This window comes from Pogoniulus pusillus, chromosome 40, assembly GCF_015220805.1.
Source record: "Pogoniulus pusillus isolate bPogPus1 chromosome 40, bPogPus1.pri, whole genome shotgun sequence".
Classification (NCBI taxonomy): domain Eukaryota; kingdom Metazoa; phylum Chordata; class Aves; order Piciformes; family Lybiidae; genus Pogoniulus; species Pogoniulus pusillus.
In genome coordinates, this window is record NC_087303.1 from 7,809,820 (window position 1) to 7,835,881 (window position 26,062).

The window sequence follows — 26,062 nt, forward strand, 5'->3', positions numbered from 1 at the left end:
GAGCTGCCAGTTTCTCCAGGAGGATGATGTGGCAAACAGTGTCAAAGGCCTCACTAAAGTTCAGGCAGATGCACCCACAGCCTTTCCCACATCCACTGGGCAGGCCACCTGCTCATAGAAGGGGATCAGCTTGGTCAATCAGGAATTCCCTTTATGAAATCATGCTGGCTGGGCCTGATCCCCCAGTTGTCCTGCATGCAGGCACACTCAGGACAAACAGCTCCGTAATCCTCCCTGGTACCAAGGTCAGGCTGACAGGTCTGTAGTTCCCCTCATGCTCCCTCTAGCCCTTCTCATAGATGGGCATCGCACTTGCAAGCTGCCAGGATCATCCAGGATCTTAACCAGGACTGCTGATAGATGATGGAGATTGACTTGTAAAGTGCTGTGTGTTCAGAGGGCTGCAATTATCTGCTCTCACGCAGATCCTTTATGGCTTGTGGTAGCAGAGATCAGTGTTGTGCGTTTGGGGACCAGTCAGCATTCTGGGGCTGACTTCACCCAAGGTGGGTTTGGCTTCACAGGGACAGGGACCAATATGAACTTGGGAACACCTCAGCCCTACGCATGTAGCCAGCATGGGGCCCTGCCAGATGGTGCGCTGAAGGGTAATAGGGATGCAGAGAGAACCTGTCCCTGCTGACAATGGCCAGGTGTGCTAGATCTGGGTGATGAAGGAAGGGAGAGGTGGAGTAGGGATTTTGCACCATCCCCAAGGCTTTTCACACTTCCACAGTTCCACCATCTTTCAGCAACATCATCTTCTGAGCTTCCTTGCCCAGCACAGCTCCAGCCAAAACAACAGGAACACTGACCTTGTCCCCGTGGCCTCCCACATGCCCATAGGTCCTCTCTTGAGGACAGTAGTGACCACAATTCACGTTCACATGATGTGCTCCAGGGTCAAGGGGGAGTTTCTAAGCAGTTAAAGCAAGGAAAGGACTGATAACCATTGATGGTGGAGTCGCTTCCCCAAGCTTCAAGTGGCAGTGTGTGAAAGAGACCTCACTGAAGAGTGTCCAACCCTCTAATGCCTCTAGCAGTGAAGAAGGGCTCCTCTGTGTCTCCCATCCTATTTCCCCTGCTAAACAATGGCTTTGTCCCTCAGCAGACAGCATGCAGATGGAAAGACCACCTCAGGGACACAGGCAGAGTTGCAGCAATTTTTTTAATCTGTCTAAAGAGAGAAATGAGGCTACTCCAAGTGGAGGTGCCCAACAAGAGAAACAGAAGGAGGAGGCAAAGATCTGTTTCCACCTTCCTGAGGTAGAGCCCCCACAGGACATCTGTTGGCTGCCAGGAAAAAGGAGAAAGGCTTGAGGGTCCCTCCAGGCTGGTCCACGCAGCAGTGCAAGGGGAGCAAATTATGACCAAGGAAGAGACAAAATGTGTAAGTGGGAGACAGCAGAGGTGAACGTTTGCCATGCTTTCAGAAAGACCAGACTGTTGCCTTCCAGCCTGTTCTGAGTGCCTGGGGGTCCTTGTCTGAGACTGCTGAGAGCAGCTCTAGCAGGGCCGGCAGGGTCTGCACGAGTAGCGGTTGGTAATGCAGGAGAGGTCAAAGCCCCCAGAGTTGATGGGCACTCCGTCACAGCTGAGGATGCTGCCAACAGCAGCAGAGGTGGAGGAGCCCACAACGGTGTTCTGTGGGAAGGAGCTGAGGATGGGTCCGGGCAGGGTCACCACCACGGGGGAGGGCTGGATGGCAACGGTGGAGTCCTGGCACCTCACACAGCAGGGCTCATTGCAGCTGTTGGCCAGCGGGGTTGGGCCACAGGGCCGGCAGGGCACACAGGGGTTGCAGGAAGACATGGCTTGTGGCTGGATGTGAACCTGGAACAGAGGACAGCACATCAGCATGTTTGAAGAGCAACCTGCTTATGCTGCCACGAAGGACCCAAGGCCCTCAGTGTCTGAGAATCACAGAATCAGAGAATGTGAGGGGTTGTAAGGGACCTCCAGAGATCACTGAGTCTAATGCCCTTGAGAAGATGGAGAACCTGCCAGGAGCACCACCATCTTCACTGCTTCAGGCAGTCAGAGCCTCACAAAGAGCAGCCTGACCTCAGCAGCCTGATCCATGCAACCTCTGTCCTAGTGCACAAACTGGAAATCACCAGAGTCATGCTCCTGCCTCTACCTAAGCATACCTCATCCCTGCTCTCCTCCCTCATCACAAGGCACTCCAAGCCCCAAAATAGGAGAAAGGCAGCAGCAGGTAAAATACCAACAGAGTGGAGATCACAAATTGGAAGAGAAGCACAAAGAACTTCAGACTCACCTGGTTCCCAAGCAGAAGGAGGCAGGAGAAGTGGATGGGAGAGCAGGACCTGGGCTGCCTTTTATACCTGCCCTTCGTTGCCGCAGGACCAGAGGCACCTTGGCAGAGGTAACAATTTCTGGACAAGCTCATCTTGAATGCAAAGCACCACAGCTAAGGACATGGCTGTGCTTTCATTTCCTGCACTGCTGCCTTTTCATTTCCAGGTTTGTCTCAGGACCACACCCCAGCGCAGGCTACTTCTCAGCGCTGGAAGGAGGGGACCCAGCATTTCCAGGGCAGGAATGCAGCAGTGCAGGCAAAAGAGTCACGAGAGGTTCCTCTGAGGTCAGCTGCACTCTCTGAAGCTGCAGGAAATGGGAAGACAAGACCCTGACATTAACCCAATTTTGAAAGCACTCCCTCTGCAGAAAAAAGGCACCAAGGTTGTGCTGGTGAGACTCAGTGGGCAGCTGTTACTGATGCTGACTGTGGTGAACTCCTGACAGCCTCATGCCACAGCCTCAGAGTCAGCAGCTTGCGGAGAGCCCTGCTTGTTCCAGCTCCAGCCATAGGACGAGTGCTGCCTGGTTGAGGTTGTGCTGTTGGTGTTGTCTCTAAACTGGGGTTCTTCAGCTCGGGTACCAGACACTGATCAGCCCCCTGAGTGGAGAGATTTGTCTTTGTTTCTGGTGTGCAGGACCAGGTGCCAGGTGTCTAACCACAGCCAGCTCAGCTTCCCAGAGATACATTGGGCTTTCTACAGAAAGTACTAACAAGGAAGAAGCTAAAGGAAGTGATTGGTCAGCTGTGCTTGCGCAAGAGAAGTTTCTTTGTGTGTGTGCTGATGATTGCCCAGCTCATCACGTAAAATCTCCTCTCAGGGGTGAATTCTTCATTAGCATGATTAATGGATTTCAGAGAGTTACGTATCAATTTTAATACATGATGTATGTAATTATAGTTACTGAATTCATCAAGACCTGTTTTGAAACACCCATATGTGAGCTGCTGGTTCCTAGCACTGGCCCATAATTGCAGAGCAGCTCCTGCAGAGATCTGCTGAGGGGTGAGGGTGCCCGGGGCAGAAGAGGAACCATGCGTCCAGTGCAGGGCAGTGCTTACCCAGCGGCTGCCTCAGGAAGGCAGCGAGGATGAGATAGCCGAGGCGCATGCTGAGACCGATGCTGCTGCTGCGTGTGTGGGAGAGACTCCACAGCCCACACGTCCCACCCAGAGGCCTGGGAAAGCAGAGCTGCTGGAAATGGCTCTGCAAGAGATGCAGTTAACGCAATGGGGAGGAGAAAATGCCTCTTCTCAGCACATAGGCAGTGCCCCTGCACTGCTCCTGCCTCCTCCAACAGCAACAGGTCTTGCTCTTGCAGCCAAAACCTCTAGATTGAGAGACCAGGATGAATCTGGATTTGTGGTGGGGAAGGTCTCTTCTGGCCCAATGGAGTCCATGCCTTGTGCATGCCATTGATGCTCCTTTTCAGGACACTCTCCCATCCCAGGCTCCACGGCAGAAGAGAAGCAAGTGCAGAAAGATCAGAACTTCTGCCTTTTTGAAGCGAGGGGCAAAGAGGGACACGCCGGCCCCTCTGACACAATCTCCTCTGCAACACCTTGGGAGTGTCTCCTTCCTTGATGCATGTGTTTCCTCAAGCTCTTGATGGACTTTGCCTCAACTGGCTCCCACACAGTCTCTAGCCCCTGGCTCCTGTCAGCACACTCCAAGTTTGTAACTCTCACAAACACAAGAATCAACATCATAAAATCCTGCTGACACCAACTGTCCTGCTCAGGCCACCAGGCAGTGCACACTTTCTCCCTCTGCTCAGAGACCTCTCAGGAATAAATAAATTAAGTTTCCTGCAACACTGTCACACCCCACCTCATCAAAACTAAAATCCAACTTTTCTCTTTGACCATAATCCTTCCATTCTCAGTGTCTTCAAAACAGATCTGGGCAATGTTTATCCTCCACATGCTTCTCTGCTCTAAGAAATGAACCAACCAAATTGTTTTAACTTCCTCTGTAGATTCACAGGATAGTCTGGAAAGAGCCTCAGAGGATCACAACGTTTGTTGACATGTGTGTGCCACAGAAATGCTTGGGGCTCTCATCTCAGCATGTACAGGAGGTTTCTGATGGAACAAAGGTGGCAGAAGGCAGGAACTGAAAAGCCACCAGAGCAGGAAGCTGGGACACAGCCTGTCCCATCAGCTGGGGTGGTTTGTATTTGTCATGAGCTGCTCAGAGAATTCTTCCTTCCACAAAGCTGCCTCTGGGCCTGAGGCACTGCAGCACTGCTATAAAAGGCAGCCCAGCTCTCTGCTCTCTCATCCACTTCTCTCACCTCCTTCTGCTTGGGAACCAGGTGAGTCTGAAGCCTTCTGCAGAGAGAGGCTGAGACTTACTTAGGGTGCCTGCTGGGCTTTGACAGGTGTAGTGTATGCTGGGCTATGAGTGGCCTTGGCTGCACTGGGGTTCAGGTCTGCTTCCCTCTGTTCTATCTCTCAGGTGGACTTCCAGCCCCAAACCATGTCCTGCTGCAAGCCCTGTGTGCCTTGCCAGCCCTGCGGCCCAACCCCGCTGGCCAACAGCTGCAATGAGCCCTGTTGTGTGAGGTGCCAGGACTCCACCGTTGCCATCCAACCATCTGCTGTGGTGGTGACCCTGCCTGGACCCATCCTCAGCTCCTTCCCGCAGAACACCGTTGTGGGCTCCTCCACCTCTGCTGCTGTCGGCAGCATCCTCAGCTGTGACGGAGTGCCCATCAACTCCGGGGGCTTTGACCTCTCCTGCATTACCAACCGCTACTCGTGCAGACCCTGCCGGCCCTGCTAGAGCTGCTGACAATGCCCTTGGTCAAGAACATCCAAGACTACAATACTCAGTGATGGACAGAAGATAGAGCTTCAGGCTACTGTTGCCTTCTTCCACTCTTCCCTCTGTCTCTTCCCTTTGCTGTTTTTTCCTCCCAGTGACAGCTCAGCAGAGACCTGGTGGCCTCCCTCCCTCTACAGGCTAGACTGATGGACACTCTGCAACAGCTCCACACCATCTTAGTGGATGGAATCCCTGGGGCTCCCTATCAGCCACCTTCTTTTCATTTCTTTACACATTAAAGTTGTGCTGCATCCAAGTCTTTGACTCTTGAGTCCTCATTTCTCCTCTGGCAACTCTTTCACTCTGCTCATGGCTAAATGATGGAGAAGGGGCAGGCTGGAGCTCTCTGCAGGGGATTTTGTCACTTAGCCACATGGTCAATTAACTTCCTGCTTTCAGGCATGAACTGGTGGTTACTGCTGCCAAGGGATGCTCCCAACTGACTGAATGTCTTGCACCAGCTTAGCTCCCTTGGCAAAGACCTTGGCATCTGCCCCTCCGCATTCTGTCTGCTGCCCAACCACACTGGATGGACTCTTCACCCGTGGTCAGTGTAACAGCTGACAGGCACCTTGGGCATTTGAAGCACCCAATGAAGACTCCAACGCACCCAGGTGTTGTGGTTCATGTCAAGCTGTCAGCACATCCCTGCAGAGCACTTACAAACTGCTTCACTCCCTACTGTGGGATGGGAAAGGCAGTGGGGAGCAAAATGCAACACCCAGCAGGCCTGAGATGAGGAGAGTTCAACAGAGGAGTTCAAGGAATGAAGGAGCAGCAGGAATGACAACACAACTAATGAAGAAACACATAAAGCAAGTCCCAGGAATAACTTTCAGGTCACCTGGTGCCACCCACAGCAATAACCCCTGTGCCTGCCTGGGCCAGACCACCCCTTATGGAGTGGCCATGACGTAAACATTGTCCACAGTACCTTATTGGCTGCTTCATCTGACTATGCTGGGTGTGGTCCTGTGGCTGCCTGCACACAGGGTTTTTTGGGTTAAGGACAAGGGACTCCTGCAACATCAACACCAGCTTTGGTCTTACACAGGTAGTCATCAGGGGGCCCTGCCAAGTGCTGTGCTGAAGTGTGACAGGGCCGCAGAGGGATCTGGTCCCTGCTGCCAACCACCAGGTGTGAAATTGAAGGTCTTTAGATCTGGGCAATGGAGTAATGGACAGATGGAGTAGGGACTGCAGATCATCTTCAGGGCTGTTTAACCTTTCCCAGTTTCCACCACCCTTTGGTAATATCTTCTGATCTACCTTGCCCAGAGGGCTCCTCCCAAAGCAAGGGAAGCACTCGTCCCAGAGGCCTTGTGGAACTGTTGACCTTAACAAGGCTTTCCATATGCCCACAGGTCTTCTCCTGAGGACAACGTTTGTCAGGATTCCTGTTCATAGGATTGCCCAAAATGTGTGGATAATAACTGGAGGGTAATTAGAAGGGACATCTTTGGGTAAGACTGAATCTCAGGGCTACGCCAAATGCCACCTCCAGGACACTTAGAAACCTGTGCAGAGTGGTTTGTTATCTTGGCACCTTTTTAGCCAGGCTGCATTTTTCAGGTTTCTGCTTTGCAGGCAGTGCGTATAGCGCCAGCAACCCATAAAAACTTGCACTGTGCCTTCAATAAACTACATTCCCATGAAAAGAGAGGCAACCTTTCCTGTGGGACATGACCACATTCCTTGAGTACAGCCATGAGAGCTCATGGAGCTGCTCTGCAGGTGCAGTTGCTGTTAGTGCCTCCATAATTGTGACAGCTCAATGCACTGAATGTGACCAAACTCATGGTGCTGGATTGGACACCAGTCAGGAAATGAGCCCAGCAGGCCCCAGCCACTCTGATATCTGAGGACAGCCTGGAACCAAAGGGATGCATTTTCTGCCATATTACCTTCGCATGCAACACAGAGTCAAGAGGATATACCTGAGCAGCTGCAGCAAAGCGATGACTGATGGCCATTGACTGTGTAGTGACTGAGGATCGTAGAATCACAGAATAGTCTGGGTTGGAAGAGACCCCCAAAGGTCATCCAGTCCAACTCCCTCTGCAGCCAGCAGGAGCATCCTCAACTAGGTGGGCTTTCCCAGAGCCTTGTCAATCCTCACCTCCAATGTCTCCAGGGATATTCAACTGACTCCAGGGCCTCAACCACCTCCCTGGACAACCTGTTCCAGTGTTCCACCACCCTCATGGTGCAGAACTTGTTCCTGACATCCAATCTAAATCTGCTCTTCTCTAGTTTGAAGCCATTGGCCCTTGTTCTGTCACTGCAGGACTTTGTAAACAGTCTCCCTCTGTCCTTCTCGTAGTCCCACTTCAGCTGCTATTAGGTCTCCTCAGAGCCTTCTCTTCTCCAAGCACACTCAGCCCGTATTTGTAGCAGAGATGTTCCAACCCCCTGATCATTTTTGTGGCACTCCTCTGGACCTGCTCCATCAGGTCCATGTCCTTCTTGCATTGAGGGCTCCAGACCTGCATGCAGTACTCCAGGTGAGGTCTCAGTAGAGCAAAGTGGCAGAATCGCCTCTCTCCATCTGCTTTTGGTGCAGCCCAGGATGTAATTTGCCTTCCGGTGTGCAAGCTCACACTGTATGCTCAGGTCCTGCTTCTCATCCACCAGCATCCCCAAGTCCTTTTCTATCACCTCACCCCTAGTCTGTACTGATAGCGAGGATTGTCCCAGCTCAGGTGCAGGACCCTGCACTTGCTGTTGTTGAACCTCATGAGGTTCACCTTGGCCCAACTCTCCAGTTCATCCGGGTCCCTCTGGATGACATCCCACCCCTCAGGTGGACATCCTGTCCCTCTGGTGTATCGACACTACTGCTCAGCTCGGTGTCATCTGCAAACCTGCTGATGGTGCACTCCGTCCAACTGTCTATATAAATAGATGTTTGATAAAAGTATTAACCAGCACAGGTCCCGCTATGGATCCCCGAGGGATGCTACTTGTCACTGCTCTCCATCTGGATTTCAAGACATTGAGCACCACCCTCTGGATGCCACCATCCAGCCAACTCCTTATCCACTGAACAGTCCACCCATCAAATCCATATCGCTTCAACTTGGTGAGTAGGACGTTGTGCAGCAGCGTGTCAAAGGCCTTGCAAATGTCCAAACAGATCACATCCATAGGTCAGCCCTTACCTACTGACACAGCCACTTCGCCATAGAAAGTCACTAGGTTGGTCAGGCAGGACTTGCCCATAGTAAAGCCATGCTGGCTGTCTTAAATCACCTGCCTGCCCTACCTGTACCTTAGCATGGCATCTAGGAGTATCCGTTCCATGATATTCCCAGGCATGGAGGTCAAGTAGTTCCCAGAATCCTCCTTTCTACCCTTTTAAAAAGTGGGCGCAATGTTTCCAGTCACCAGGGACTGCACCTGACTGCCAGGAGTGTTCAAATATCGTGGTGAGTGGCTTGGCAACCACATCGGTTAATTCCCTCGGGACTCTGGGATGCAGGTCATCAGGTCCCATGGACTTGTGTATCTTCAGGTCCCTCAGATGATCATGCACTTTGTCTTCACTAACCGCGTGAGGGACTTTATCTTCCCGGTCTCCCAGTCTCCAGCTGCTGGGTCACCAACATCAGAGCCATGAGGAAAAGGGGTTGTGTGGTGGAAGGGCCAAAAGGGCCCGGAATAAGTCCAAAACAAGTCCTGGCATGTCCAGGCACAAGCCCTCTCCCCCCCTCTCTCTTTCCAGGGTCCGGGGGAACAAGGCAAAAAGACAAAGGACCAGATGCCAGGAAGTCTGATAAACAAGAGGCATGTTGGGACACGCCCTCACCTTGTGGTAAACAGCAGCACATGCCTTGCCCGTGCTTTACCTATGCATGCCTTATGTTGGGCTAATGTGACTACCTTGTAGGGCCATGGGTTGGCAAAATGCCATTCTGTTGGTTAATTGTTATGTTTATTGCAATTGCCAATTGGTGAAACTGATTCTCGGGCAAACGACAAATTCAAATGATAAATACAAGCCAAGGGTGTAAACAACTTGCCCTGTCTACCCGGAATCTTCACCGTGCCTCTGTTTACTTGGAAAATAAGCACAAGAGCCCTACAGTGCCGTGGTCAGCAAGGTCTGACGAACGCTGTTTGAAACCCCAGCCAGTCGCAGCGTGCAGTTGTGATGGTTTGGGGGTTACCCCGCCCCCCCACACTTGTAGGTACCCAACTAACTCAGACGGACCCTGGGAATATAGATGAAGCAATTTATTTACAGCTAGCAGAATTTACAAGCAGCTATTTACAATATATACAGTTATATACAATTATATACAGAAATATACAAAAGGATAAACAATACAGAAGCACAACTCCCCTCCCAGAAACCTGAGTCCTCAGGAGGGGCTTTCAAACCACCCCAACACCTCCCCTGGCCCTCTCAACCTTACCCCAGTTCTCAGGAATAAGAGAGGTGTGGCCAAGAGGTTAGGGAGCAAGGTTAGTAGGAGCAAGGTTAATGAGATGTGACCAGGTCTGAAGGCAAAGGCAGAAGGAAGAACAAAATGGAGAAAAAATCTTTCTTCTTCCCAGAGTTCTCAGCGTGACTGTGAGAGAAGGAGACACCATGTTTTTCATTCCACTGCCTGTTATCAAGTTCTTTTACCAAAACGTTCCAGCTTGCTTCTAACTAGCACAGCAGTGAAAGCCCAGGAGCAGACAGAAGCACCTTGCTGGGCAGAAAGGAGACACAATTAACGCACCGCTGCTGGGAAGATGTCTTATTTACAACAGGCTTAGTGTGGTTCAGTCCAAGTTTCTGTAATTGCCACTATGTCATAGCTTTCACGTAGCAGGGTAGCTTCCAGCTCCTTCTATTTGTTGCCTGTCCTGCACGCATTGCTGTAGAGACGCTTCAGACGGGCTGCTGGCCATGTCACCTTCTTAAAGGGGCATCCCTTTATTTGCCCCAGGTGCTGCATGGGAGTTAACCTCCAGTCTCCCATTAACTCAGAGACCCCTGAGTCACCTCTGTAACACCTGCCCTTGGTTGCAGTGTTCTCGACATGCTTCAGGGCAACAGGTTTAAGGCTCTTACTATCACCCCATCCTTCCAACCCTGGTGTCATTATTGTCACCGTCTCCCATGTCAGTTGAAACTCACCGTGGAATGACTAGGGATGTCTTCCCCAGCTTCAAGATGCAGTGCCTGAAAGAGGTCTCACTGCAGAGGATGCCATCCTCCAACACCTCTCAGTGACGACGGGTTCACTTGTGCCCCCACTGATTTCATGTGGTGGCTTGGGTGTACCCTGCCCCCCCACACTTTAGAAGTACCCCACTAGACTCAGCCAGGCTCTGGGAATATAAATGAAGCTATTTATTTACAGCTAGCACAAGATACAAGCAGATATTTACAATATATACAGTTATATACAGAAATATACAAGGTAAAAGTAATACAGAAGCACAACTCCTCTCCCAGAAACCTGAGTCCCCAGGAGGGGCTCTCAACCACCCCTGCACCTTCCCCCTGCCCCTCTCAACCTTACCCCAGTCCTAAGGAAGAATAGAGGTTCAGCCAAGAGGTTAAGAAGCAAAGGTGAGTGGCAGGTGAGGTTAGGGAGATGCAGCTCAGTCAAAGCCCAGCCCGAGAGTGCAGCAAAAATGGCGAAAGTGTTATCTAATGTTTTTCTTTCTTGTTCCCATACATGTCAGCGAGACTGTGAGGGGAGTTGACATCACCATTGTTTTCCTTTCACAGCCTATAATCTACTTTTTCTCACCAAAACATTCTACCCTGCTTCAAACTAGCACAATCCACCCCTGTCTACTTCACTCAGAGTATCGCTGAGAATTATCTGATCTAATCTAAACCAATATTTACACTAATAAATATCACAAGTTCAGTTCACACTTCATTCCGGCTATCTCAGGTGTAGGTGGTTCAAAAGCTCAGAACAGTTTGTCTCCTCACAGATGAGATGAGAACAGGGACTCCCAGGTGATGTTGGGTTCGTGCTCACATACCGTAGATTCTCTTATAGATTCTTTCAGTGTTGGACGCCAATGGTACCTAGAACAGAAAACTCCTAACAGGTTGTGTTATATACCCTGAATTTAAACTCTCTCAGCTAAGGTTAGATTTCTCTGTGGCACACACTGGATTTCACCACTCTCCTGCATTACCCAGTAGGTATGACCAGGACCTTCAGCAGACACCACCCCTCGGACAGGTTTCCCTTCGCCTGAAGGAGAAAATACCCAAACAGTTTTCCCTAACAGATTCTTTTCACGTACAACAGGAACTTTATCACCGTCTACTGTTTGGACCAAGTCTGATTGTGCAGGTCCTGCTCTGTTTACTGAACCTCTACTATTTACCAACCAGGTAGCTTGTGCTAAATGTTTGTCCCAGTTTTTCAGAGTTCCACCCCCCATGGCTTTTAGGGTGGTTTTCAGCAAACCTTTGTAGCGCTCAATCTTCCCTGAAGCTGGAGCACAGCAGGGTGTGTGGTAGATCCACTCAATACCGTGCTCTTTGGCCCAGTTTTTTACAAGATTGCTCTTGAAATGAGTGCCATTGTCTGACTTGATTCTCTCTGGAGTTTCATGTCTCCACACGAGCTGTCTCTCCAAGCCAAGAATGGTGTTGCATGCAGTATTGCGCCGTGGATTCTATTCCTTAGTTTTAGTGCTGTTTGCATTTTTTTCAGTTTGCTTAAGTTGTTTTCAATTGTTTAATACTTCCTGTGTGCTATACATATCTGTGTCAATATTTTTTCACAAGTGAACCATGACCCTGTAAATAAGTGAAGGCAAGATTTTTTAAATTAATAAATAACAGAATCATAGACTCACAGAATCAGCCAGGTTGGAAGAGACCATCGAGATCATCCAGTCCAACCAGCCCTGTCCAATAATTGATACTTCCATAAATATTTCCATATTAATAATTCATAATCATAACAGGTTGCCAGTGAAGACTGAGGCAAAAAAGTTGTTGAGAATCTCAGCCTTCTCCTCCTCTGTTGTTACCTGTTCACCGCTGTTGCTCCTCACTGCGGGACGCTTTCTTGAATTTTCCTTTTCTGGTTTACGTACCTGTGGAAGCCTTCCTTGTTTTTCTTTGCGTCCCTTGCCAAGTTTGATTCCAGCTGCACCGTGGCTTTGCTGACCTCATGCCTACTCAGCCAGGCAATGTCTCTATACTCTTCCCAGGATGCCTGTCCCTACTTCCATTTCCTGTGTAGTCCCAACTTGCCCTTCAGTCTCACCAGCAGGTCTCAACTCAGCCATAAATTCAGCCTCATATTTAATTCCCCCAAAATCCAGACAAACTCCTCCGTAACAGGTGGTCTCTTGCCTTTCTTGACTGATTTCTTGCACCTGGGGATTGAGATCTCTCATGCTTTGTGGAAAGCATCCTTAAAGATCTGCCAGCTCTGTTCCACTCCCTTGTCTCTGAGGGCCATTTTCCATGGGGGTCCTATATACTAATTCCTTGAAGAGGTGGAATATTTCTTTTCTAAAATTTAGAGTCCTGACTAAGCTTCTCATTGCCTTCATACCCCTTAGGACAGCATGATCGCTGCATCCCAGGCTGCCTTTGGCTTTGACGTCCCTGATGATTTCATTTGCATTTGGGACCAACAGGTCCAATAATACATGCCCTCAGGTAGGGCTGTTCATTTCTTGTCTTAAGAAGTTGTCATCGAGGCACTCCAGGGCCCCCCTGGGTTGCCTACATCTAGCCATGCTACTTTTCCAACAGATGTCAGGGTGGTTAAAATCTCCCAGAAGGATGACTGCCTGTGACTGCAATATTTCCTTGAGCCAGAGTAAGAAGCCTTCATTAATAGGCTCTGCCTGGTTAGGCAGCCTGCAGTAGACTCCTACCACAAGGCTCTCTTTGTTGTCCAGATCCCTAATTCCTACCCACAAACTTTCAGCCTGCTCATGGCAGTTCTTCAGCAACAACTCTTCTCACTCTATCCACTTCTTTACACAGAGCACACCACCTCCACTCCTTCTTCCTCTCCTGTCCCCTCTGGACAGCATGTAGCCATCTGTAAAGGGTTAACCCTCCTGGAGGAGTGGTCGTGGCCCTCCTGACTCATCCCTGGGGATGGGCCCAAACCTTACTCCGGGTGTAGTGCTTAGCCCACTTCCACTTCCTGTCTAGCCCCCTATAAAAACAGAGAAACTTCCTGTTTCATCCTGTCTATATATATATATGTTGTATCTTGTTTTTCCTTCCCTATACCTCTTTGCAACTCCCCTACCTAAATACCTTTTATTTATTGTTAAAGCTTTCTCTTTTAACTTCCAAATCCAAGTGAGACTATGTATTTGGGTGTATTTTACCTTTTCCTTTCTACATCTAATTCCTTTTCTTTGAAAAAAAAAAAAGGGGGGGGGGGGGTTGGAAAGAGGGAAAGGCATCCTATAAATTGTTATTGGTTCTATAACTATATTTGAGACTCTGGGAAATTTAAACTAGAACTGAGACACCATCGATAGCCATGCTCAGTCATGGGATTCACCCCACCAAGTTTCTGTAATTGCCATTATGTCGTAGCTTTCCCGTAGCAGGGTAGCTTCCAGCTCCCTCTATTTATTGCCTGTCCTGCATGCATTGCTGTAGAGACGCTTCAGATGGGCTGCTGGCCATGTCACCTTCTTAAAGGGGCTTCCCTTTATTTGCCCCAGGTGCTGCATGGGAGTTAACCTCCAGTCTCCCATTAACTCAGAGACCCCTGAGTCACCTCTGTAACACCTGCCCTTGGTTGCAGTGTTCTCGACATGCTTCAGGGCAACAGGTTTAAGGCTCTTACTATCACCCCATCCTTCCAACCCTGGTGTCATTATTGTCACCATCTCCCATGTCAGTTGAAACTCACCGTGGAATGACTAAGGATGTCTTCCCCAACTTCAAGAAGCAGTGCCTGAAAGAGGTCTCATTGCAGAGGATGCCATCCTCCAACACCTCTCAGTGACGACGGGTTCACTTGTGCCCCCACTGATTTCCTCCCTGGAGCACCGGCTTTGTCCCTCAGCAGTCAGTGCGCAGATGGAAAGAAGAGCTCAGGGACAAAGGCAGGGTTGCAGCAATTTTTTAATGAGTCTGAAGATGGAAGCAAGCTCACTCCAAGTGCAGATATCCAGCAAGGAGAGGAGAAGTAGTCAAGGATTTGTTTCTCTTTTGCAGGGCCACAGTTCCCAAAGGGAGAGAGGCTGGAGAGTCCCTTCACCTTGATTCCTGGGGTCTGCACAGCAGCTTTGAGGGGAGCAAAAGACAAGGAAGGAAGGAGAGAACATGGCTGAGTGGAAAACAGAAAAGGCAGTGATTGATCGTGGTATCAGAGAGCCCAGACTGTCACCTTTCAGCCTCTCCTTCCCAGAAAGGCAAAGTTGATGAGCCGCTCTTAAACAATGGGCCAAAGTGTGAACCTCTCTCCAGCATCATGCTCTGAGTGTCTGGGAGTCCTTGTCTGAGGCTACTGAGAGCAGCTCTAGCAGGGCCGGCATGGTCTGCAAGAGTAGCGGTTGGTAATGCAGGAGAGGTCAAAGCCCCCGGAGCTGATGGGCACTCCACCACAGCTGAGGATGCTGCCAACAGCAGCAGAGGTGGAGGAGCCCACAACGGTGTTCTGCGGGAAGGAGCTGAGGATGGGTCCAGGCAGGGTCACCACCACAGCAGGAGGCTCAATGGCTACAGTGGAGCTCTGGCACTGCCTGCAGCAGGGCTCATTGCAGCTGTTCGCCAGCGGGGTTGGGCCGCAGGGCTGGCAAGGCACACATGGACTGCAACAGGACATGTCTTGCAGGCTTCAGGAGCACCTGGAAGAGATGGCAGGGAGGTAACACAGGAGAAGTGTAGGTGAAGAGCAACTAGACTGCCCTGTCACAAAGAAATTACTCTGAATTTGGAGAATCTGCAGTGACACAAAAGTCTTCACAGCCTCATTCAGCCAGGGCCTTATAAAGTGCAGCCTGACACAAGGAGGACCTCTCCTAGTACATCAGCCAAAAGCCTCTACATTTACATCTTATCCCGTCTCTAAGCTGGGCTTCTCCCCACTTGCCCCTGCCATGAAAAGTGATCTAAAGCCCAACATATGACAAAGCCAGTATCGGCTGTGATGTCTGTCAGAGTGGAGATGACACTTCAGAAGAAGAGCAGAAGGGTCTTCAGTCTCACCTGGTTCCCAAGTAAGAGGAGGCAAGAGAAGGGGACAAGAGATCAGTACTTGGTCTGCCTTTTATACCTGCCCTTTGTTGCTGCAGGACCAGAGGCACCTTGGCAGAGGTAACAATTTCTGGACAAGCTCATCTTGAATGCAAAGCACCACAGCTAAGGACATGACTGTGCTTTCCTTTCCTGCACTGATGCCTTTTCATTTCCAGGTTCATCTCAGGACCATGCCCCAGCGCAAGCTTCTTCTGAGCACCTGGTGCAAAGGCCTCAACATTTCCAGGTCAGGAATGTTATAGTGTGGGCAGAAGAGTCATGAGAATTCCTTTGATGTCAGTTGCCCTCTCGGAAACTACAGGAAATGGGAAGACAAGATCGTGGCGTTAACCCAATTTTGAAAGCACCAAGTTTGTACCGGTGAGACTCAATGGGCAGCTCTTACTGACCCTGATGTGATGAACATCCAACGGCCTCACTGTGGCAGCACATCCAAAGCCCCTCCCTGCCCCAACAAAGCTAGGCTGCGGGGACGCGGAGAAGTTGAGATGGAGTGAGCCAGGGGGTAAGCCACCTCACACCACCCAGGACTGCGGGTCTGTAAACTCACATCACCCCTTCCCCCAGACCACGTGCCCTTCCAGCCAAGTTGGCAGGAAAGATGATTATCTGTTCCTGGTGCCCACTTCTATTGTCTGTTTGGACTTGAGGATGCCTTCCTTAGTGACGTCTGACAAAATAAACTCAGCTGTCATTAAAACAGGACAGTTGCAGGCAGCGAGCTCTTTGTCTCAGGTTTTACCTCTCCGTGTGTGGATTTAGCACCTGTAGCAGTTTAGGAGAATTCTCAGCTAAAAAGTGACCCTAAGAGCAGTTTCCACAATCAGCTAACACCATTGTGAGTATTTGATATGTTCCTAAGTCTCTGGGAAGTTCCTTCCTTTTAAGAGTGGGATATTATTGCTACTTTTGGGTTTATCTTTTCCACCTACTGTTCTCAAACTATTTGCAACCATTACTGCTGTGAAGATAACCCTCAACTGAATGTCTGAAACTTCATAAACTTTGTATTACAGGGGAGGCAGAGCTAATTTATAATAAAATATATGTATTTTTAGCAATCTTTCACCTTAATTCCCCCTATTTGTAACAGTCTTTCCCCAACATGCTTCAGCATCAGAAGCTTGTGAGAAGCCCTGCTTTTGTCCCATCTTCTGCCACAGGAGTAGTTCACTGCAGCATTGCTGCCTGTCTGGCACATGGGTGCCTCCAAGGTGACTGGGCCTCGTGTGGTTATTCCTCACCTTCCTGCATCCATCACAGGGCACACGAGGATCGTGTTCTGATGAGGGCGTTGCGTGTACCCTCAGTATGTTCGCTGATGATACAAAACTACAACTACCTGAGGGGTGGTTGTGGCCAGGAGGAAGTTGCTCTCTTCTCTCAGGTGGCCAGCACCAGAACAAGAGGACACAGCCTCAGGCTGCGCCAGGGGAGATTTAGGCTCGAGGTGAGGAGAAAGTTCTTCCCTGAGAGAGTCATTTGGACACTGGAATGGGCTGCCCGGGGAGGTGGTGGAGTCGCCGTCCCTGGAGCTGTTCAAGGCAAGATTGGACGTGGCACTTAGTGCCATGGTCTAGCCTTGAGCTCTGTGGGAAAGGGTTGGACTTGATGATCTGTGAGGTCTCTTCCAACCCTGGTGATACTGTGATACTGTGATACTGTATCGATCAGCACTCCCAGATCCCTCTCTGTTTGGCTCCTCTCCAGCCACTCCGACCCCAGCCTGTATCTCTGCATGGGGTTGCTGTGGCCAAAGTGCCACACCCTGCACTTGGAGCTATTGAACGTCCTCCCATTGGACTCTGCCCATCTGTCCAGGCAGTCAAGGTCCCGCTGCAGAGCCCTTCTGCCCTCCAACCCAGCCACATCTACCCCCAGCTTGGTGTCATTTGCTAACTTGCTGATGACTGACTCCATGCCCTCATCCAGATCATCTATGAAGATGTTAAAGAGCATGGGGCCCAGCACTGATCCTTGAGGGACACCGCTAGTGACAGCCGCCAGCTGGATGTGGCACCATTCACCACCACTCTCTGGGTCTGGCCCTCCAGCCAGTTCCTAACCCAGCACAGAGTGTTGCCATCCAAGCCGTGGGCTGACAGCTTAGCCAGCAGTTTGCTGTGGGGGACAGTGTCAAAGGCCTTGCTGAAGTCCAGATACACCACATCCACAGGCCTGCCCACATCCACCAAGCGGGTCACCTGATCATAGAAGGAGAGCAGGTTGGAGAGGCAGGATCTGCTCTTCCTAAATCCATGTCTGCTGGACCTTAGCCCTTGGCCATCCCTCAGGTGTGCAGTTATTGCCCCCAAGATAACCTGCTCCATCAGTTTCCCTGGCACTGAGGTCAGGCTGATGGGTCTGTAGTTCCTGGGTTCCTCCATCCGACCCTTCTTGTGGATGGGGACCACGTTGGCCATTTTCCAGTCTCCTGGGACCTCTCCAGTGAGCCAGGACTGCTGGAAAATGATGGAGAGCAGCTTGGCCAGCTCAGCTGCCAGCTCTCTCAGCACCCTAGGATGGATCCCATCTGGGCCCATGGACTTGTGTGTGTCCAGATGGCTCAGCAGGTGCTGAACTAATCCCTCATGAATTTCCAGGGGAACACACCGCTCCCCGACCCCATCCCCCAGTTCAAGAGGCCACTTGCCCTGAACTCCTCCCTCCTTACTGTTGAAAATTGAGGTGAAGAAGGCATTCAGGACCTCAGCCTTTTCCTCGTCGTCAGTTATAGTGTTCCCCTCCTGGTCCAGTAAGCAGTGGAGGCTCTTCTTGCCCTTCTTTTTAGCGTCGATACATTTATAAAAGTGTTTTTTATTATCCTTCACAGAAGTGGCAGCCTAAGTTCTAACTGGGACTTAGCCTCTCTAATTTTTCTCCTGCATAATCTGGCTACATCCTTAAACACATCAGGAGAAGCCTTCCCCTCCTTCCAGAGGTGATACACCCTCTTTTTTTCCCCCAATTCCTTCAGGAGCTGTTTGCTCATCCAGGCTGGTCGCCTTCCCTGCCAGCTCGTCCTTCGGCACATGGGAACTGCCAGCTCCTGTGCTCTCAAGAGCTCCTGTTTAAAGTAGGTCCAACCATCCTGGACCCCTTTGTTCTCAAGGACTGCTGCCCAGGGCACTTTGCAAATAAGTTTCATGAACAAACTGAAGTTTGCCCTCCGGATGTCCAAGGTGAGGGTTCTGTTATAGTTCCTCCCTACCTCCCTGCATATTGAAAACTCCACTATCTCATGGTCACTACACCCCAGGCAGCCTCCCACTGTCACATCTCCCACCAGCCCTTCTCTGTTGGAGAACAGCAGGACAAGCTGAGCTTGACCCCTAGTGGGCTCACTTAACAGCTGGGTCATGAAGCTGTCCTCCATGCACTCTAGAAATCTCCTGGACTGCCTCCTCTCTGCTGAATTAAGTTCCCAGCAGATATCTGGCAGGTTAAAGTCACCCACAAGAACAAGATCTGATGATCTTGAGACAGCCTCCAATTGTTTGTAAAATACCTCCTCTGTTTCCTCATCCTGGTTGGGTGGTCTGTAACAGACTCCAACCAGGATGTCAGATTTGTTAGTCCTCACTCTGATTTTAGCCCACAAGCTCTCAACCCCTTCATCCCTCACCTCAAGCTCAGTGGCAAGGAGTGACTCCCTAATATACAGAGCCACCCCTCCTCCTCTTCTCCCTTGCCTATCTCTCCTGAAGAGGCTGTATCCCCCCAGTATAGCACTCCAGTCATGCCTGTCATCCCACCAAGTTTCTGAAATGGCAACTATCTCATAGTCACCCTGCTGGACCAGGACTTGCAGTTCCTCCTGCTTGTTACCCAAGCTGCGTGCATTGGTGTAGATGCACTTCAGCTGGGCTCTTGATTCCTCAATTGTCCCTAGTTTCCGTCCCACTCTCTCCTTCTCAGAGAGAGTAATTGCCTCACCCACCCCCTTCAGATCTAGTTTAAAGCCTGCCTAATGAGCCCTGCCAACTCCAGTGCCAGAACTCTCTTGCTCCTCCTAGACAACCGCACCCCATCAGGATCAAGCAGGTCTGGCTCCGTAAAAGTTTCCCCATGGTCAAAGAACCCAAAGTGCCACCACGGGCACCATCCCTTGAGCCAGTTGTTGATGGCATGGGTTCTGCTGTTCCTCTCTGTGAACTCCCTTGCCACAGAGGGAACTGAGCAGAACACTACCTGTGCTCCTGCCCCATCTATCAATTTTCCCAGGGCCTTAAATTCCTTTTTAATTGCCCTGGTGCCCTTCACGCCCACTATAGAAGGGAAGGGCTGTTGTGGGCAGATGTGGTGGGTTTCCTTTGACTGTTTTTGGCATAGGCATCAATTGTCAGCAGCATTGAGAGAGATATTTCTGTTTAATATCACTGCCTTTATAAATTGCTTCACTGCTATCACTGTCACTCCTGTTCTTTTCTTGCTTCTTTCTACTGTTTCCGTAAACTCTCCTTGCCTCAACCTGAGGGGTTTTGTATTTTGCTCCCAGTTTTTCCTTCTGATCCTAAGAGAGTTAGGACTGGGATGGGCAGTTGTGTGGGCAGCTACATGGGGCCCTGCTGCTGGGCCTGGAGCACAAAGGTGACAAAATCTCCGACCAAAATCTGTTAAAACTATTTTATCATACACAGGTCTTTGGTGGTGCCAGAGTGTCCATCTGCCTGACCTGCAGAAGAAGGGAGACCAACAGTCAGTCTGCTGGTGTTGGGAGGCCCCTCCAGGCTGGCATTGGGTGACAGTGACAGTCAGAGGAAGAGAGAGAAGAGAGTGGAAGGAGGCAACAATGGCTTGGAGCTCTATCTTTTGTCCAGCGCCGTGCTTTGATGTCTTGGATGTTCTTGTGCAGAGATCCTGCCAGCAGCTCTAGCAGGGCCTGCAGCAGTAGCGGTTGGTAATGCAGGAGAGGTCAAAGCCCCCGGAGCTGATGGGCACTCCACCACAGCTGAGGATGCTGCCGACAGCAGCAGAGGTGGAGGAGCCCACAACGGTGTTCTGTGGGAAGGAGCTGAGGATGGGTCCAGGCAGGGTCACCACCACAGCAGATGGTTGGATGGCAACGGTGGAGTCTTGGCACCTCACACAACAGGGCTCATTGCAGCTGTTGGCCAGCGGGGTTGGGCCGCAGGGCTGGCATGGGTTGCAGCAGGACATGTCTTGGGGCTGGAGGTACACCTAGCAGAGAGCAAAATAAGGAAAGAGAAAATATGAACACAGGAGGAGCAGCCATGTGCCCAGCCACAGTGGACTAATTTTTTTCTCCTGACTCAGCATATGCTGCCTGGTTCAGCAGCCACCTCAACTAACTCCCAGCCTCTCTGCAAAATACCTTCTCTCCCCTTGCTTCTGGCAGGACAAACTGCTCCCAGTCCTGAGCTAGCAGAGCCCCTGTCAGCTGAGACACGCACTGAGGAGACACCTGATGTTGAAGGACGAGGAGCAGAGGCTTCAGACTCACCTGGTTCCCAAGCAGAAGGAGGCAAGAGAAGTGGATGAGAGAGCAGTGAGCTGGGCTGCCTTTTATAGCACTTCTGCACTGCCTCAGGCCCAGAGGCCTGAGGAAGAATTCTCTGAGCAGCTTATGAGAAATGCAAACCATCCCAGCTGAGGGGAGAGGCTGTGTCCTGCTTTCCTGCTCTGCTGCCCCTTCATTTCCTGATTTTTGCTATTTCCCACTGAAGGGCTTGATGTGTAGAAATAAGAGGGCCAGGGATTTCTGGGACAGACAAATGCCAAGCTGGCCCAGAAGCAGCTCTGTGGAAGAAGAATGCTAGGGGCATCCCATGCATGCAGGTGATGTGCACCTGTCTCCTCTGAAAGTCCAGTCTGGAGGACAAGTATGAGAAGAGTGCACATTTCCTGAAACCTTCTATAGCAATAAGCCCTCATGAATGACCCAGGTGCACATCACCTACCTGCTTGGTAGCTTTGAGGACAACAAAGCAACACTGTGACCTGGCACCACCAAAGACCTGTGTATGATAAAATAGTTTTAACAGATTTTGGTCAGAGGGATGAAGGGGTTGAGAGCTTGTGGGCTAAAATCAGAGTGAGGACTAACAAATCTGACATCCTGGTTGGAGTCTGTTACAGACCACCCAACCAGGATGAGGAAACAGAGGAGGTATTTTACAAACAATTGGAGGCTGTCTCAAGATCATCAGATCTTGTTCTTGTGGGTGACTTTAACCTGCCAGATATCTGCTGGGAACTTAATTCAGCAGAGAGGAGGCAGTCCAGGAGATTTCTAGAGTGCATGGAGGACAGCTTCATGACCCAGCTGTTAAGTGAGCCCACTAGGGGTCAAGCTCAGCTTGTCCTGCTGTTCTCCAACAGAGAAGGGCTGGTGGGAGATGTGACAGTGGGAGGCTGCCTGGGGTGTAGTGACCATGAGATAGTGGAGTTTTCAATATGCAGGGAGGTAGGGAGGAACTATAACAGAACCCTCACCTTGGACATCCGGAGGGCAAACTTCAGTTTGTTCATGAAACTTATTTGCAAAGTGCCCTGGGCAGCAGTCCTTGAGAACAAAGGGGTCCAGGATGGTTGGACCTACTTTAAACAGGAGCTCTTGAGAGCACAGGAGCTGGCAGTTCCCATGTGCCGAAGGACGAGCTGGCAGGGAAGGCGACCAGCCTGGATGAGCAAACAGCTCCTGAAGGAATTGGGGGAAAAAAAGAGGGTGTATCACCTCTGGAAGGAGGGGAAGGCTTCTCCTGATGTGTTTAAGGATGTAGCCAGATTATGCAGGAGAAAAATTAGAGAGGCTAAGTCCCAGTTAGAACTTAGGCTGCCACTTCTGTGAAGGATAATAAAAAACACTTTTATAAATGTATCGACGCTAAAAAGAAGGGCAAGAAGAGCCTCCACTGCTTACTGGACCAGGAGGGGAACACTATAACTGACGACGAGGAAAAGGCTGAGGTCCTGAATGCCTTCTTCACCTCAATTTTCAACAGTAAGGAGGGAGGAGTTCAGGGCAAGTGGCCTCTTGAACTGGGGGATGGGGTCGGGGAGCGGTGTGTTCCCCTGGAAATTCATGAGGGATTAGTTCAGCACCTGCTGAGCCATCTGGACACACACAAGTCCATGGGCCCAGATGGGATCCATCCTAGGGTGCTGAGAGAGCTGGCAGCTGAGCTGGCCAAGCTGCTCTCCATCATTTTCCAGCAGTCCTGGCTCACTGGAGAGGTCCCAGGAGACTGGAAAATGGCCAACGTGGTCCCCATCCACAAGAAGGGTCGGATGGAGGAACCCAGGAACTACAGACCCATCAGCCTGACCTCAGTGCCAGGGAAACTGATGGAGCAGGTTATCTTGGGGGCAATAACTGCACACCTGAGGGATGGCCAAGGGCTAAGGTCCAGCAGACATGGATTTAGGAAGAGCAGATCCTGCCTCTCCAACCTGCTCTCCTTCTATGATCAGGTGACCCGCTTGGTGGATGTGGGCAGGCCTGTGGATGTGGTGTATCTGGACTTCAGCAAGGCCTTTGACACTGTCCCCCACAGCAAACTGCTGGCTAAGCTGTCAGCCCACGGCTTGGATGGCAACACTCTGTGCTGGGTTAGGAACTGGCTGGAGGGCCAGACCCAGAGAGTGGTGGTGAATGGTGCCACATCCAGCTGGCGGCTGTCACTAGCGGTGTCCCTCAAGGATCAGTGCTGGGCCCCATGCTCTTTAACATCTTCATAGATGATCTGGATGAGGGCATGGAGTCAGTCATCAGCAAGTTAGCAAATGACACCAAGCTGGGGGTAGATGTGGCTGGGTTGGAGGGCAGAAGGGCTCTGCAGCGGGACCTTGACTGCCTGGACAGATGGGCAGAGTCCAATGGGAGGACGTTCAATAGCTCCAAGTGCAGGGTGTGGCACTTTGGCCACAGCAACCCCATGCAGAGATACAGGCTGGGGTCGGAGTGGCTGGAGAGGAGCCAAACAGAGAGGGATCTGGGAGTGCTGATCGATACAGTATCACAGTATCACAGTATCACCAGGGTTGGAAGAGACCTCACAGATCATCAAGTCCAACCCTTTCCCACAGAGCTCAAGGCTAGACCATGGCACTAAGTGCCACGTCCAATCTTGCCTTGAACAGCTCCAGGGACGGCGACTCCACCACCTCCCCGGGCAGCCCATTCCAGTGTCCAAATGACTCTCTCAGGGAAGAACTTTCTCCTCACCTCGAGCCTAAATCTCCCCTGGCGCAGCCTGAGGCTGTGTCCTCTTGTTCTGGTGCTGGCCACCTGAGAGAAGAGAGCAACTTCCTCCTGGCCACAACCACCCCTCAGGTAGTTGTAGTTTTGTATCATCAGCGAACATACTGAGGGTACACGCAACGCCCTCATCAGAACACGATCCTCGTGTGCCCTGTGATGGATGCAGGAAGGTGAGGAATAACCACACGAGGCCCAGTCACCTTGGAGGCACCCATGTGCCAGACAGGCAGCAATGCTGCAGTGAACTACTCCTGTGGCAGAAGATGGGACAAAAGCAGGGCTTCTCACAAGCTTCTGATGCTGAAGCATGTTGGGGAAAGACTGTTACAAATAGGGGGAATTAAGGTGAAAGATTGCTAAAAATACATATATTTTATTATAAATTAGCTCTGCCTCCCCTGTAATACAAAGTTTATGAAGTTTCAGACATTCAGTTGAGGGTTATCTTCACAGCAGTAATGGTTGCAAATAGTTTGAGAACAGTAGGTGGAAAAGATAAACCCAAAAGTAGCAATAATATCCCACTCTTAAAAGGAAGGAACTTCCCAGAGACTTAGGAACATATCAAATACTCACAATGGTGTTAGCTGATTGTGGAAACTGCTCTTAGGGTCACTTTTTAGCTGAGAATTCTCCTAAACTGCTACAGGTGCTAAATCCACACACGGAGAGGTAAAACCTGAGACAAAGAGCTCGCTGCCTGCAACTGTCCTGTTTTAATGACAGCTGAGTTTATTTTGTCAGACGTCACTAAGGAAGGCATCCTCAAGTCCAAACAGACAATAGAAGTGGGCACCAGGAACAGATAATCATCTTTCCTGCCAACTTGGCTGGAAGGGCACGTGGTCTGGGGGAAGGGGTGATGTGAGTTTACAGACCCGCAGTCCTGGGTGGTGTGAGGTGGCTTACCCCCTGGCTCACTCCATCTCAACTTCTCCGCGTCCCCGCAGCCTAGCTTTGTTGGGGCAGGGAGGGGCTTTGGATGTGCTGCCACAGTGAGGCCGTTGGATGTTCATCACATCAGGGTCAGTAAGAGCTGCCCATTGAGTCTCACCGGTACAAACTTGGTGCTTTCAAAATTGGGTTAACGCCACGATCTTGTCTTCCCATTTCCTGTAGTTTCCGAGAGGGCAACTGACATCAAAGGAATTCTCATGACTCTTCTGCCCACACTATAACATTCCTGACCTGGAAATGTTGAGGCCTTTGCACCAGGTGCTCAGAAGAAGCTTGCGCTGGGGCATGGTCCTGAGATGAACCTGGAAATGAAAAGGCATCAGTGCAGGAAAGGAAAGCACAGTCATGTCCTTAGCTGTGGTGCTTTGCATTCAAGATGAGCTTGTCCAGAAATTGTTACCTCTGCCAAGGTGCCTCTGGTCCTGCAGCAACAAAGGGCAGGTATAAAAGGCAGACCAAGTACTGATCTCTTGTCCCCTTCTCTTGCCTCCTCTTACTTGGGAACCAGGTGAGACTGAAGACCCTTCTGCTCTTCTTCTGAAGTGTCATCTCCACTCTGACAGACATCACAGCCGATACTGGCTTTGTCATATGTTGGGCTTTAGATCACTTTTCATGGCAGGGGCAAGTGGGGAGAAGCCCAGCTTAGAGACGGGATAAGATGTAAATGTAGAGGCTTTTGGCTGATGTACTAGGAGAGGTCCTCCTTGTGTCAGGCTGCACTTTATAAGGCCCTGGCTGAATGAGGCTGTGAAGACTTTTGTGTCACTGCAGATTCTCCAAATTCAGAGTAATTTCTTTGTGACAGGGCAGTCTAGTTGCTCTTCACCTACACTTCTCCTGTGTTACCTCCCTGCCATCTCTTCCAGGTGCTCCTGAAGCCTGCAAGACATGTCCTGTTGCAGTCCATGTGTGCCTTGCCAGCCCTGCGGCCCAACCCCGCTGGCGAACAGCTGCAATGAGCCCTGCTGCAGGCAGTGCCAGAGCTCCACTGTAGCCATTGAGCCTCCTGCTGTGGTGGTGACCCTGCCTGGACCCATCCTCAGCTCCTTCCCGCAGAACACCGTTGTGGGCTCCTCCACCTCTGCTGCTGTTGGCAGCATCCTCAGCTGTGGTGGAGTGCCCATCAGCTCCGGGGGCTTTGACCTCTCCTGCATTACCAACCGCTACTCTTGCAGACCATGCCGGCCCTGCTAGAGCTGCTCTCAGTAGCCTCAGACAAGGACTCCCAGACACTCAGAGCATGATGCTGGAGAGAGGTTCACACTTTGGCCCATTGTTTAAGAGCGGCTCATCAACTTTGCCTTTCTGGGAAGGAGAGGCTGAAAGGTGACAGTCTGGGCTCTCTGATACCACGATCAATCACTGCCTTTTCTGTTTTCCACTCAGCCATGTTCTCTCCTTCCTTCCTTGTCTTTTGCTCCCCTCAAAGCTGCTGTGCAGACCCCAGGAATCAAGGTGAAGGGACTCTCCAGCCTCTCTCCCTTTGGGAACTGTGGCCCTGCA

The 26,062-nt window shown here is 50.8% G+C and overlaps 4 protein-coding genes and 1 pseudogene across 4 annotated transcripts; 2 read left to right on the forward strand and 3 right to left on the reverse strand.

Annotated features, from left to right (window-relative positions):
• Positions 1-1,419: 1,419 nt before the first annotated feature.
• LOC135191688 (feather keratin Cos1-2-like) lies at positions 1,420-2,752 on the reverse strand. Its single transcript, XM_064174214.1, has 2 exons — positions 2,282-2,752; positions 1,420-1,833 (listed from the first exon to the last, which is right to left on the reverse strand). The coding sequence occupies exons 1-2, from the start codon at positions 2,411-2,413 to the stop codon at positions 1,507-1,509; spliced, it is 459 nt and encodes a 152-aa protein (XP_064030284.1). The 5' UTR covers positions 2,414-2,752; the 3' UTR covers positions 1,420-1,506.
• A 1,756-nt stretch (positions 2,753-4,508) lies between these two features.
• On the forward strand, positions 4,509-5,409 carry LOC135191689 (feather keratin Cos1-2-like; annotated as a pseudogene).
• A 9,226-nt stretch (positions 5,410-14,635) lies between these two features.
• LOC135191815 (feather keratin Cos1-2-like) lies at positions 14,636-14,941 on the reverse strand. The gene has a single exon (XM_064174415.1). The coding sequence runs from the start codon at positions 14,939-14,941 to the stop codon at positions 14,636-14,638; it is 306 nt and encodes a 101-aa protein (XP_064030485.1).
• Positions 14,942-20,247: 5,306 nt separating this feature from the next.
• LOC135191816 (feather keratin Cos1-2-like) lies at positions 20,248-21,867 on the reverse strand. The gene is made up of 2 exons (XM_064174416.1): positions 21,832-21,867; positions 20,248-20,556 (listed from the first exon to the last, which is right to left on the reverse strand). The coding sequence occupies exons 1-2, from the start codon at positions 21,865-21,867 to the stop codon at positions 20,248-20,250; spliced, it is 345 nt and encodes a 114-aa protein (XP_064030486.1).
• A 3,580-nt stretch (positions 21,868-25,447) lies between these two features.
• LOC135191817 (feather keratin Cos1-2-like) lies at positions 25,448-25,753 on the forward strand. Its single transcript, XM_064174417.1, has one exon. It carries the CDS (start codon positions 25,448-25,450, stop codon positions 25,751-25,753), a length of 306 nt encoding a protein of 101 aa, XP_064030487.1.
• The last annotated feature ends 309 nt before the right edge of the window (positions 25,754-26,062 follow it).